The 14,626-nt window shown below is 40.0% G+C and overlaps 2 protein-coding genes across 2 annotated transcripts in view; both read left to right on the forward strand.

Annotated features, from left to right (window-relative positions):
* The first annotated feature begins 818 nt into the window (after positions 1-818).
* LOC120426790 (mitochondrial potassium channel ATP-binding subunit) lies at positions 819-5,954 on the forward strand. Its single transcript, XM_039591567.2, has 4 exons — positions 819-972; positions 1,104-1,553; positions 1,607-2,321; positions 4,916-5,954. The coding sequence occupies exons 1-4, from the start codon at positions 923-925 to the stop codon at positions 5,837-5,839; spliced, it is 2,139 nt and encodes a 712-aa protein (XP_039447501.1). The 5' UTR covers positions 819-922; the 3' UTR covers positions 5,840-5,954.
* A 2,676-nt stretch (positions 5,955-8,630) lies between these two features.
* LOC120426791 (tyrosine-protein kinase Src42A-like) overlaps positions 8,631-14,626 on the forward strand; it is a 68,722-nt gene continuing 62,726 nt past the window's right edge. The window contains exons 1-2 of the mRNA XM_052709464.1: positions 8,631-8,955; positions 12,479-13,355. Coding sequence (XP_052565424.1) covers positions 13,068-13,355 — 288 coding nt within the window. The 5' untranslated portion in view covers positions 8,631-8,955; positions 12,479-13,067. The remainder of the gene's footprint in view (positions 8,956-12,478; positions 13,356-14,626) is intronic.

Raw genomic sequence — 14,626 nt, forward strand, 5'->3', positions numbered from 1 at the left:
ATTTTCGAGCGTGAAAAATCACTAAGCCTAGTGATGACCTATACTTTTTCGGGTAACCAAATTTATCTTTATTGAAATACGCAACATTTGGTACCCAAAAAAGTTTGACTTTCTGTTTGACGTGGAATCGCTGTATGCAACATTAATCTGAAAAATAAATATAATTTAAGTACTTTTTTTAAATGTTCTAGTATGTTTTGGTTTAATTTTAATCATCAAATTAATTTCCAAGAAAAAGCATTTGTTTTCCTAACATTTTTGATAAAAATAAGGTTTAGAGCGAGATTTAGAAGGTAAAAAAAAAATAAATTAAATTTTGTCAAATAATTTTGGTTAACTCTTTGAGACCTCTGGCGTCACATATCCGAAACTGTCTCTCCTATTTTGCCCTTTTGCCACAAGATGCCACTGTTTGACGTGGAATCGCTGTATGCAACATTAATCTGAAAAATAAATATAATTTAAGTACTTTTTTTAAATGTTCTAGTATGTTTTGGTTTAATTTTAATCATCAAATTAATTTCCAAGAAAAAGCATTTGTTTTCCTAACATTTTTGATAAAAATAAGGTTTAGAGCGAGATTTAGAAGGTAAAAAAAAAATAAATTAAATTTTGTCAAATAATTTTGGTTAACTCTTTGAGACCTCTGGCGTCACATATCCGAAACTGTCTCTCCTATTTTGCCCTTTTGCCACAAGATGCCACTGCAGAAAGCACGTTCGAAAGCTTTTCCCTCTTTATTCGACCAAAAGCTCCCGCTCACAAAACCTCCGTTATTTCGAGCTGCTTCTCTGACAGTCAGCTGTTCTTGCACGAAAGTCCTCCACACATCAGTCGTGTTCAGAATCGGAAGGAGGTTCCGTGTTTAGTTCGTAAGTTTAGTTTTAATCAATTGATTTCTTGGTGTAAATATTCATTAACAATGTTGAAATTGTTACTATCCGGTTATCGGACGTGTCAGCCGGTGTGCAGGTGAGAATTCTGATTGATTTTTTTAATGCTTTATTTGAGATGAAGAATTTTCCCCTTTTGCAAAGGCCAGTTGCATAACCTCAAAATCCAATTAAACTAGTTCAAGGCCATTTTTGTTTACGTTTTTACAGACAACCGCTGGGCCAGCTTCGGCCGCGCGGGGAACTTTTAACGACGGCACGAAATGCCTTCAACCAACAGACGCGGAACCACCTGGTCAGATCCGGAGGTCAGCAAGCCGTTCGGACCAGCCGGGGCGGTTCCAAGATTGTGCAACTTTTGCTGGGCGGTACGGCCCTCACCGTAACCGTGGGCTACAACTGCCGGAACTGGTTTGTCCACTGTGAGGCTGCCGCCACCAGTGGTCGGCTGGTGGGTCACAAGACTCCGGGGACGGAGGGTGGCGGGACGGTTCGGTTTGATTGGCGCAAATTCTGGAGCTATTTAAGGCCACATCTGGTGAAGCTGGTGGGAGCGGTGCTGGCGGCACTGGCCGTGGCGTACTTTAACATCCAGATTCCGAACCTGCTGGGCGTGGTGGTCAACACGCTGTCCAAGTACGCCCGGGCGGGGATGAAAGAGTGAGTTGGATTGGGTTTTTTTTGCTCTATTTTTTAAATGTTTCTATTTCCAGCATCGACACCGGCAGCTTTGTCGAGGACATGAAAGCGCCCTCATTGCGTCTGTTTGGGATGTATTTGGCACAGGCCGGCTTCACCTTCGTCTACATCTTTCTGTTGAGCCAAATCGGAGAGCAAATGGCCGCCAAAATTCGGCAGGACCTGTTCCGGCAGATCATCATCCAGGATTTGGAGTTTTTCGACGAAAATCGAACCGGCGAGCTGGTCAACCGGCTGACCGCCGACGTTCAGGACTTCAAGTCCAGCTTCAAGCAGTGCATCTCCCAGGGCCTGCGATCGTTTGCCCAGCTGATCGGCGGCGGAGTCTCACTGTTCCTGATCTCCCCCCAGCTGGCCAGCATCGCACTGGTTTCCGTCCCCGCCGCCGTCGCGATGTTTTCATTCCTGGGAAAATCCCTCCGAGCACTGAGCAAACGCAGCCAGGCCCAATCCGAGCGAGCCACCTCGGTGAGTGAGGAAGCGCTGAGCAATATTCGCACCGTGCGGGCCAGTGCCAGCGAGTACGCCGAGGTGGAGCTGTTCCGGCAGGAAACGGACCGGGCGGGCGAACTGTCCGAACAGCTGGGCGTCGGAATTGCCGTGTTTCAGTCGCTGACCAACTTGTTCCTCAACGGGATGGTGCTGACGACGCTGGTGCTCGGTGGACACTTTATGAGCACCAGCTCGATAAGCGCCGGAGATTTGATGGCATTCCTGGTGGCGTCGCAGGTGAGTCTTGTCTCAGAAGGGAGAGGGGTTTGGGATTGAAGCTGTATCGCTCAAATGAAACGCGAATGTTCTACAAGAAAGACAGCTTATTTCGTAAAAGCTTAACGCCGCAAGCAGAAACGATTAAAAATAGTTCGTCGGTTCATTGATTCTTCGTCAATATGTTAACACGACCATACCTACATTAAACGCCTTGATTCACGATTCGTTGTCAAACTGAAATGTCAAAATAATCATAAACTTGACACCACCAGCAAGTCATGGAGTATGTGAACACCGGGAATAAATCTAAGATCACGAAAGTGGAGGAAACATTTCAAGTTCAGAGTGAGAAGGGCAAGCGGACAGGAGAACGGGCGTTAGTGGACGAGTACCCAAAAATTAGTACCAGGCGGATCGCTCTCCAGTTGGGCATTTCTCACTGGACGGGAGGAATGCGACAAACCACGACGAATGGAATTCTGTGTCTACTTCCAAAGCCAGGAGCGACTCAACGCCCGGATGCTCGACATTATTCTTTGGTCGGATGAAGGGACATTTACGTGCGCTGGGGTTTTCTATTGTCATAATGAGCACACGTGGGTGATTGAAAACCCAAGGATGATCAAGGAGACGCACAACCAGCGGAAATCAGCCCACATATTTTCGACGGCACACTCAACGCGGTAAAGTACCTGGATTTCTTATAGAGCACGAACTGCCAGCTATCCTTGCGGACGTTTCGCTGGAGGTACGGCACATGATGATTTTTCAGCAAGACGAAGCACTCCCTCACTCGACCATCGCCGTACATGAATACTTGTCGAGAACATTCGCAGCTATCTTGGCTTTGGATTATCGAGTGAAAATTTTTGAATGCTCAAATGCTTTCATTTTAATGGCTTTACATATTTTTTTTAATTCTGAAAATTTTTAAGGTTTAAAAGTAGATTCTTTGTTTTTTTTTTATCTCGATAATCCAAAGCCAAAGATTCGATTATAGAGACATCGGATAATCGGAATATTTAAAAAAAAGTATTCTCGAGGTGAAATTTTGGCTCGGATAATCAAGTTATGTATCTTTAAATTTTTTAAATAGTCGAAAAATTAACCAACCAGAAGACCAATCAAAAATAGCGAGAAAATTAGCTAAACCAGCAAAAGGCTGGGCTCATGATTCAGCTTTGCAGGCAACAATTTAGACAATTTTAGAAAAAAAAACTTGTTTGAAATACAGTACTTGTTCGGTAACTGGGCCGAATGCTTCTCGCTTACTGGGCTGTGTGTGTGTGTGTGTACAACCAACCAAACGGAGCCACGCGGCCGCTTCTTACAAATTGAGTTGTTTCCATGTATTTTAGATTTACATTCTATACATGCAAATAACTCGCATAGGCATTTGGAAAGTGTTAGCTCTGTCGAGCTTCGGTGACCCATTTCTACGCAGGCTAGCCGTGCGCGAGGTACCTCAGCTTGAACCGACAAGCCCCGCCCTAAAGAACGTTTGCATCAATCGGATTCAAACGTTATTCAGAACTTCCGGATCCTTGCCAAATGGACAAAAACCCAGCGCGTATTTAGTTGGTAGTAACAGTTTTCCTAATTCCATTCAAAGTTCACCAAGCCGTGATGGCGCAGTGGTTAGCATTTTTGCTTACCAATCCATAGAACGGGGGATCGAACCCCGCCTCGAGCGACTTTGATTTTTAGTTCATATTACGTATTTCAAGTATTTTTAAGTCTTAAACTTTTTCGTTGGGAGCAGATGGGCATCGAACCCAGGACCATTCGCTTACAAAGCGAACACCGTTACCAGTCAGCCACGGCCACTCCCATATTTTTGTCCGTTCCGTTCCGTGAAAATTTAACGAAGATCCAAAAAGGAAAGAGCTCACCGGGATAGGACAAAACGATCCAGGACGAAACATAGAGACAAATCCAAATCTTTGACTCGATCATTTCGACCACCATTCAGCATCGATCGCTCCCGACAGCACCGAAATTTCCACCAGCAGCTTCAAAATGTTCTGCTTCTAGCTAGGGCAAGCTCACCCTCGAAAGTCCCTGACAACGGTTTTGCTTGCCCAAAAAAACTGCCACTGAATTTCCAGCTTACGAATGACACTTCTCTTTGACCTCCAATTTGAAATTCCGTCGCTCAGCACTCGAAATCCGATCCTGAACCTCCCGGGCAATCAAAATATTAAACTTAAAATTCACTTAGAAAACTATAAAAATCGAAATAAAAAACGAAAAAAAACGCGGAGCAAAAATTCAAAACGTCATGCTGCTCGCTTACTGGGCTAATCGAAAAATGACGCCGGGAGCAACGATGCATTATATTTTCTCAACAAAAAAATAATAAGTAAAAGTATTCTGATTCCCAATTTTATAAAATCTGACAGAATTTTGCAGTTGGTAAATTAGTAAAATCTACTAATATTTTATCTGAATTTTATGGTTTTAGGAACAAGTTCAAACTGTAAAGTCATGTTTTTTTTAACTAATTTTCCGTAACTTTTACGATAAGCTTCTTTTCTATAGTGATAATTTTGTAAATGATATTTTTTAATTTTATTTATTTAATTGCAACCACACATTCTTCCTCTCCCCAGGGCGTCCAGCGCTCCCTTGCGCAAGGGTCCATCCTGCTCGGGTCCGTGATCCGCGGCATGACGGCCGGCACGCGCGTCTTCGAGTATCTCTCCGTTCAACCCAAGGTGGACCTCCAACTGGGCAGCACCATTCCCGAGTCCCAACTGCGGGGCGAGATCCACTTCCGGAACGTGTCCTTCACCTACCCATGTCGGCCCAACCAGCAAGTACTAAAAGATTTTTCACTGGTGCTAAAACCGGGCCAGACGGTCGCCCTGGTCGGTGCCAGCGGGTCCGGAAAGTCGACGATCGCCAGCCTGTTGGAACGGTTCTACGAACCGACGGGCGGTTCAATAACCGTCGATGGTCACGAAATTTCCAACCTGTCCCCGTGTTGGCTCCGCGGAGAACTGATCGGCTTTATCGAGCAGCAACCGGTCCTGTTCGGGACGACCATCTACGAAAACATCCGGTACGGCCGGCCGGATGCCACCGAGGCGGAAGTGCTCGAGGCGGCCAAGCTCTCGCAGTCGCACCAGTTCGTGAGTCAACTTCCGGAAGGGTACCAAACGCCGGTCGGTGAGCGGGGCATTCAACTTAGCGGTGGCCAACGGCAACGGATTGCGATCGCCAGAGCTCTGCTCAAGCAGCCAACGATTCTTATCCTGGACGAGGCGACCAGTGCGTTGGATGCCTCTAGCGAAGCGATCGTACAGAAAGCGCTGGATGCGGCGGTCGTGGACCGAACCACGCTGGTGATTGCCCACCGATTATCGACCATTCGGAATGCCGACGTGATTGTGGTGCTGGACAAGGGACGGATCGTGGAGCAGGGGGACCACGATTCGTTAATCAAAAAGAAGGGTTATTATTACGAGCTGGTGAAGCAGCAGGAACGGGAACAGAGGGAAGAGCAGAAGGAACAGGGAAGGGCAAGGGCTTAAAAAGACAAAAAATAATGGTTAGACAAACTTTAGTTAGGTGCAAGATTATATTTATGTTAGGACGAAGAATACAGTTGATTCTGAATGAATTAAAAAAAATATTGATTAAAAGTTATCAACAACCTTTTTTTAAAGTCCGAAATATTCATCTTCCAGCTGTGTATGTCGACATTATCGACCTAACGGTGATGTGAACTTTTTAATCACCTTCGGGCAGAAACATTATCATCAGGAACTGATTTGTTGAGCGTTATGCTTTTGATATCTCTATTACGGACGTAACTTCGCATTCTAATAAGGGTCGCGCAGATGATACTCTCTGTGAAATGCCACATGACATGTCATATTTTTGTAGTTCATTATAGTGTCTGTCTTTCCGCAAAACCAGTTTAGTCAACCATCAACAAGCTTCACATTTTACTCTTTTGATGGTGAAAAAAACTCAGGGCTTGCTTTGTCTCAACATGAACAGGCATTAAATATACTGATTGTCAATGGTGATAACTGCATTAAAATCAAATCTTACACTGTCAATTCGGCCTGTTTCTAGCCCCCCGGGTTTTTCACCACCTGCCACGCATCGTTGTTATCGGGATGTTAGAGCAATAACTCCACCAGGTCTCTGCGGTTCGGGTATACCTCTTTCAGTTTTTTCGCACAGTTCGGTGCTCCCACTGTGGCAAATACCTACCTTTGAATATTTTTCATATAAATTGTATTATTTTCTTATGTACTTTTTTTTGCAAAAAAAATGGTATGTTATTGAAAATAAAACAATGAAATTTTAAAATCCAATCCAAATTAAATCCATAATTTACAAACAAAATGAATCATTTGCATAAATTAAGAATAACAAAGGGCCGAAACTACTTCCTTGGGGAACACCAATTTGAATGGGCAGAGATAAACTGTTTCTATAATCGAGAGTTACAAATTGTTTTCTATTTGACAAATAACGTTCAATAATGTCGTTTGCAATGCCTCTGATTCCATAATGATCTAACTTCCTCAGTAAAATTGAGTGATTTAAGGTGTCAAAGGCATTCTTTAAATCAAGAAATAGTAAACCAACTAAATGATTTGTTTCAATTTCACTGGAAATAAAATCAACTAATTCTGTTATGGTTATAAGCGTACTACAACCTTGTCTAAAACCATATCGGAATACCATATTGCAGGTTAAGGGGCTGGAAACTCTCAGTACTGAACTCATTATTATTCTAGAGTTTTGTAAGTATACCAATACAGTCCAGACCTCCCCTCCTAGTAAAAAAAATCCATACAAATTTAAAAAAAATGTATGTAATAAAAGAACTCTCCCTAAACTGCTCTATATAGAGTGATTTACGATTTTTTAAATCCAACATGGCGGCCAAGATGACGGTGATCAAATATTAAGAAAAAACATTTTGTAATTTGATAGGAATTCAACCATTGAAATCTGACCAAAATGGGATCGCAGAACTCGAATTTTATATTAAGAGTAAGAAAACAAAAAAAAACGAAAAAAAATTCAGTTTTTGCTTTTTGGGTGTTTCTCAATACCCCTGACTTAAGGCGGTTTCAAAAACACCCAAAAAGCAAAAACTGGAAATTTGGTTTATTGGACCTTTTCAAAAAAAAAACTCCAGATATGTTGTTCATGTTTCGATAATACGAAGTCCCATAGAAACCTTCGAATAATCGAAACTTCGGATCAGCGATGGAATAATCATCATCAAAAGAAAATCTTTGGATGTTCATCAAGAGAAAAAATCCAAATGGAGCATGCTGTCCTCTCTCGCGCACGAAAGATCGGTAAAAAGAATCGAAAAAAAACATCATCTTGATTATTTGGCGGAACATCTTTTTCACTACTACACTTGCAAGTGTAACGTCACACGTCGAAAAATGACCTGTAACATTTTGTAGATGGGCAATGTGTGTAAACAAAGTGAAATAAATGACTTTAAGTGGTGCTGACAAGGTAATTCAAAAAAATCATCAGTAGATTGATTTTCTTGGAGAATTTCGGGAGCGATTTTCTTTTGCGTGATTTGCCTCCTCTCTCTTTCGCGGGTGAAGAAAATTCGCAAGCGAAATTGATTTTTTTCGCGATTATTCCATCCCTGCTTCGGATAATCGAGTTTGGACTGTATTGTCATATCCATATCGCTTAGTATACTAACGGTTAGTATATTTAAAAGAATACTAAAAAAATGAGTCAAAACTTCTCACTCCTCACCGTTGAAATCAGTACAGTTATTATATAGAAAAAAAAACACACCAATTAATTTTTTTTACGTACCAGTTTTTGAGTTTCACAAGCAATCTGTTGAGTTTAAATTGTGTTCAGATTTTGTGTGTGCAGATTATGTGGGATGATTGTAAACCTACTTTTAACAATCCGAATAATTGTTTTATTCATTTTATTTCAAGTTTTTATTTATATGATTGAAATTTTTACTGCCATTTCACTTCAAACTTGATTAATTTAACTTCACAATTATTCCATTCAAGCTTCCTCGAACATTAAAAAATATATTTTTAAGGCTAGTTTTAACGAGAGTTTTAAGGACATAACAAAAGTATCAATAGGGTCCTAAAAACAATCACCGGAATCAGATTCTGACGAGTTTCCTATTTTTCATTACTCCAAAAGCCCCTCGTCTGCTCCTGTCCGAAACGTCACTTTTTGTTTTGACAGCTTTCGCTTGTTTTCGTGCCTCTTTCACGCACACACTCGCACCCTCGGATGTAAACGTGTGTATCCGTACCCAGACTAGAAAGAAAAATAAAAGAGAGAGAGAGAGCAAGTCAAGTCAAAATCGAGCCAGCAGCAGTCGCCCCAGTCTTGTCGTGTCTTGCGTGTGGACGAAATTTCGGAATTTTCGGACGTTCGCGGGCCAGATTCGTGGAAGAACTCTGTGCAAAAGTGTGTGAAGGTGTTTCCGGGAACCGTTCCGACATCGGTGGGGCCTCCCCAGGGGAACATTCTTGGGGTAAAAAGTGTTGCAATGTGAAGCAAAGTGGTGGCCACTGTTTTTCTTTTGGGGTTTCTTCTGTGATCGTGTCGTCCGTGTGAATGGTTCCGGAAACGGCGGCGGCGGCCCATCCCGACTGGAGATAGTTGAAAGGTAAATAGATTCCGGATTGGTGGGTCTGGCTGGGAAACTGGGATTTCAAGGACGTCTGCGGGGAGAATCGTGCGTCAGGATTTGGGTGGTCCGCAATGTTGGGCTCCGAAGGCTCTCAAATCGACCTAAAAGAGCAGTGTTTTTTTCTGCTTCTCGTTCATTTTCCGAAAGTGGTGCTGGCTGGGCAGTGTTGCTAGTTGAACTGAAAATGAGAAAAACAAATCAGAGCAAAACATTACAGCAAAGCATTAAATTTTAATGTATCAACATTTTTGAAGTTTTTTATAAAAGGTCTAATAAACCAAATTTTTAGTTTTTGTTTTTTGGGTGTTTTTTAATGCCCCTGAATCAAGGTAGTTTCAAAAACACCCAAAAAGAGAAAATTGGAAATTTGGTTTATTGAACCTTTTCAAAAAACGTAACTTAATCCACCTTTAGGTGGTTGGTGCCTTCCTCTCATTGATAGAGTGATAACAATCCCCTAAAGTGTCCACATGGTTTATGGATCTCCCCTTACGTGATCGCAGCACGGGATTATTTGAGGTTATGTAAATTCAGACCATTTTTTAAACTGCTTGTAACTTTAGATAGGTTAGTCAGATCTTGGAAATTCTTAATCCACAAGAAAGGTCTTCTCATATGCTTTCTAAAAATATAGAACATGTGAGGGTTTCATGAAAACCACCCTTTTTACCATAATTGTAATTTAATATGAAACAGTTTTTTAACATAACTTTTTAAATACACGATAAAACTGCATGAATTTAAATAGCAACTTAGGGGACGTTAAGACGGATCGATTAAAACTATTCCGGCCAAAATCGATTGAGCCTGTCACAAGATTTTACAGTGACATTGATTCGGTACACATGTCTACATACAGCCAAACACACAGACATTTGCTCAGCTGGTGATTCTGAGTCGATATGTACAAATGAAGGTAGGTCTAGGAGGTTTAACTAAAAAGTTCGTTTTTCGAGCGATTTTATAGCCTTTCCTCAGTAAAGTGAGGAAGGCAAAAAGTATAGGTATCAAAATGGTTCATTAAATATTTTTCGGAGACCAGAAATGAAAAGACAAATCTTGAATGTTCTTTGACGATTATGGCTGGTACTTCAAAAATGGTCTCAAAATTAGGAGGCATAAAAAATATTTTCAAAAAACTTCAAAATTTCAATGGAAATTGAAGTGCAATCAGCTAAAAACAATTCAAAATGCATTTCCCTGCGTTTAGAATTGATTTATTTTTAAAATATTGGATTTATTGAGTTCGAAAATTATTGATCATTTGAATTTGTAAACTAAAATGTTTCTGAATTTTTCCATTTCCGAAATTGAAACGTTTTGAATTCCGATCTTTTTTAATTCATTTTTTTAGGTGTATATTAATGATTTTTTCGAGTTTCGATTCAGCTTAAAGATTAGTCTTTTCTGTCCTAAGATATAACATAAAAAAAAGTCTGAAAAAGTCAACTAAACAAAGCTTAAATTAGATGTAAGCCTGATTTTCAATGTTTAAAAATTCGTGAAATTTCCTGAAACTTTAAAAATAACCTTTTTCATTTTTTTAAACTAAGGCAGTTGCAAATATTTTTTAAAGTCTATGTCCCCCCCCCCTTCTTCAAAATCGGTTCGAAAAATCAGGGGGCAAATTTTTTATTCAAATGACTTCAAAATGTTTAAGGAAATAGAAGTCTAACCAACTGAAAACAATTCGAAATGCATTTTCCTGCGTTAAAAATCATATTTAAGATGTCTGGAATCGATCAAAAATCAAAAAAGCACCGCAAAAAGTTTTTTTTCGGCGAAAAAAAAATCTCTTCAATTTTTGGATATGTTGAAAACTAATGATTGCAAAACAACCGAGCAGGTGTAAAATGCACTTTAAAACAGTTATTTCATCCAAATGTTGAGACCATGGCTTGTTGTTTCAATTTTTATATTTTTTAAAAATATTTTTGCCTTCCCCTCGACTCCGATGAGAGTCGAAGGACATAAACTTAAAAAAATATTTGCAACGGCCTAACTACAAACATTTGAGAATTGTAAACAAATCAAATTATTAAATATTTTGGAAATTGGTATAAATTTTAGTGGGTTGCCGGAATTACATAATTTTTATTATATTGAAATGTAAGTTTAATCAAACGAAAATAATAATTAATTGTTAAAGAGCGAGTTTTTCTAGAGTTGGTCACATTTCGTTTCGAAGTACCGTCATCAGGGGTGACAAAAATCCTGAAATTTGTATCCTGATGACGGTAATTCGATTTGGATGAAACTTTCAGTATTTGTTTGTATATACAATTCAGACTCGATTATCTGAGGGTTCGATAATCAAATCATGAATAAAACTTTTTTTTGTATTTTTTATTTTCTTACTTTTTTTTTCATCGCCGCCTTTTTGGCCGCCATCTTGGATTTAAAATTCCCAAATAACTTTAATGTCCAAGGCCTTTGGATAACCGAGACTGTACAAAAGATGGTCTCATGGCAAATATAGGCTTTATATGACAAAGAAAAGTGAAGTTTAATGAAAATCACAACATTGCTCGCAGTTTAGTAAATTCTATTTCACTTTGTTGCATTTTTGTAATTTTCGTTTCGAAAAACAAGTAGGTATCGTCAACTCTCTGGTTGTCGATCTTCTCGATATCAATATTGCTCCAGCTGTCAATATTTTTTTCAGTCCCTTCAAGTAGCACGCTTTGATTTTTCGTTCTATAATTTGATATCTCCCGCTCTCGGCGGTCTCTTCAGTATCCTGAAATAGTTTCACGGTTACAATTTACGTAGGAATTCTTTAAGACGAGTTTCTAAAAAAAAACATCTTTATACCTTCACTTTTGCTACATGAGTGTAAAGTACTGCATTTTGCAATTATTTTTGTAGAAACCCATTCAATAAAATATTATATTTATTTATGCTTGCTTAACTCTTAACAATATTTGCAGCGGCCTTATATTTAGATGAAAACCGTATTGTAAACCTCGAAAATGTTTTTTAGAACACTTTATAATAACTTTTTAATAATTTTTTTTATCAAATTCCAATCAGAAGCGATTAAATTCCTTCCAACATTCCATCAATGAACCTTCAACCCTTTCAACCAATTCAGCAACACTGCGCGGCGCCCATTCAACAACATACACTCTGCTCAGCTCTCTGCCAAAAGATAATATCCCAAAGCGCCGTGTGTGTTGGTGTCCCCGAGCGCGCTCGCCCTCTCTCTGTGTAGTGGTGCGAACCCCGTCTCGGAACACGGAATATGGCAAAGGCAGGCCAGGCCAGACCAGCACAGCAGAAGCAGACTCACAGTCGATGCACAAGAAGGTGGAGGCGGTGGACTACCTACCTTGCAACTTGACTTCGAAGAAACTGTTGCAACCCTGGGTGTTTTTTTAAGGGACCGACCATGTCCTGAACACACGGTGCCCGCAGTGTGGGGGAATCCTGTGAAGATTTTTTTTTTGAGGATATTGTTGTAATTTGTGATTTTTTTTCCCTCTTCTCGCGATTGCAGATACTTTTGTCCCGTGGAAGAAATCGATGAGTGTGTTTTGGTCCAGTGAAGCAGCAGCAGTGCGTTGGCCGGAAGTCGGAGGTGGTTGGTGGATGGCAGTCCCGGGAAGAATCCGCTGTCCCCGAAGACCTGCTGAAAGTTAGAAAGTTTCGAGTTTGTGGCTCTGACGAGAGCAATTCGGCTGTGTGTATTTTGTTCGTTTCGTTACGTTTCTCGTCGCCGCAGCAGTGTCCCAGAAAGCAAAAAGTAAAACAGAGCATAAAGAAATCATAAATATAATATACACACAACGGCAACAGCAGCAGCAGCAGCATTAAAGTGAATGAGAGTGTGTGGCATTTCGAGAAGAACAAGTGAAACACAGTGGAGTGAGAGCCAGGAGCATTAAAAATTCTGTGTGCGTGCTCCACCCCGAGTGAAAAAGAAGAAAAAGTGCAACCAAGAAGTCAAAGAAGAAGAAGCTCAGGGGGGAAAACAAAGTGGCCGAATCCGGTCCGAAGCAAAAAAGTGGTGCTAGAAGAATCGAGCTCTAAATTCCATCAAAACGGCAACTAATTGACCCGTGCGCGCAAAAAAAATATATACAAAAATGGGCAACTGTTTCAGCAGTAGTGCCAAGAAGGATCCGACTGAGCACCACGCGATCGGCGGTCCGAACGCCATCGACAGCGACCCGGTGATGCCGAACAATCAGGTGGCGACGCCGCCGCAGGATCCGCAGGCGATCCGGCAGCCGATGCCGGCCATTCCCGACCCGGGCAGCGACTCCATCTCGACGGCCAAGATCTTCGTGGCGCTGTACGATTACGACGCGCGCACGGACGAGGATCTGAGCTTCCGCAAGGGCGAGCACCTGGAGATACTGAACGATACGCAGGTAGGTGCAGAAGGGGAAGGGAGCGGGGGGTTTGTTTACATTTGGATTTGGGTGGAGGAACAGGACTTTTCTGGTTCTTCTTGATTTCCCACTCCCGCTTATTTTGTGAAAATAATCGTCAACAAGGTTGTTAACGATAAATTTATCGAGGTTCGATAACGATAACGATCTAACTTATATTGAATATAGTTCTAAAATTGACTAAAACCAACCAAATTATGTTGAATTTTCAAGCTTCCTCTTAGTAAATATTATTTTGATAATATGGTAAGTTTCAAAGTATAACTACTAAAAAAACATAAAATACCGTTTTTTAAGTACTCAAACTTTAACAATTCGCAATGGGTATCAAACGATTCGAAATTTTGCATGTATTTTAACTGTTTTAGATTTTTTTTTTAATGAAAAAGCAGGTAAAATGTCGCTTTGTTTAATACCCATATACTGCCGCTCTAATCGAGTCCGTCCCATTTGTAAAAACAGCAAGCCGAGAAAAACGCATGTCAAATTTGTCCCGCCATAAGGCTACGTGTTAGAAATTTACGAAAAAGTTGATTTTCTCCGGTTTTCTAGAACAAAGTATTAAATTTTATTGCGTTTTCTGATAGTTTACATGATTTCATATCAAATCATGAAAATTTGAGTACTTTAAAAAATACGGTATATTGGGAAAATTTGAGTATTTCATTCAAAAATCTCTAAAACTATGAAAATGCATGCAAAATTTCGAATTGAGTATTTTCGAGAAAATACGGTATTTTGTGAAAATTTGAGTATTTCACTCAAAAAACTCTAAAACTGAAAATGCATGCAAAATTTCGAATTGAGTATTTTCGAGAAAATACTGTATTTTGTGAAAATTTGAGTATTTCATTCAAAAAACTCTAAAACTGTTTAAATACATGCAAAATTTCGAATCGTTTGATACACATATTGCGAATTATAAAAAATTTAGTATTTTCGAGAAAATACGGTATATTGTGAAAATTTGAGTATTTCATTCAAAAAACTCCCTAGTTCAGATGTTATTTTGACATTAAATTAAAAAATTAAAGTTTTTTTTCTCCTCGGATCGATTTTAGCTTACTTTTTAGCTATTTCTGTCCAAGAATAATGTTTGGTCATAGTTGAGATCATGAGAAAAAACTACAGATTTACAATAAAACTTGCGAATATTAGTAGAGAAAGTATATTTTCAAAACATTTGAAAAGATACATCATAACGCCAAGAGACTGAACTCATTATTTGTTCAAAATGTTCTTTTGTGAAA

Source organism: Culex pipiens, chromosome 3 (genome assembly GCF_016801865.2).
Source record: "Culex pipiens pallens isolate TS chromosome 3, TS_CPP_V2, whole genome shotgun sequence".
NCBI classification, from domain to species: domain Eukaryota; kingdom Metazoa; phylum Arthropoda; class Insecta; order Diptera; family Culicidae; genus Culex; species Culex pipiens.

Excerpts from the sequence above, each read along its gene's own strand:
- LOC120426790 (XM_039591567.2), top strand. The coding sequence starts at position 923 with ATGTTGAAATTGTTACTATCCGGTTATCGGACGTGTCAGCCGGTGTGC. Across the intron at positions 1,554-1,606 it reads GCCCGGGCGGGGATGAAAGA|CATCGACACCGGCAGCTTTG; the intron begins GTGAGTTGGATT and ends TTCTATTTCCAG. Across the intron at positions 2,322-4,915 it reads CATTCCTGGTGGCGTCGCAG|GGCGTCCAGCGCTCCCTTGC; the intron begins GTGAGTCTTGTC and ends TCCTCTCCCCAG.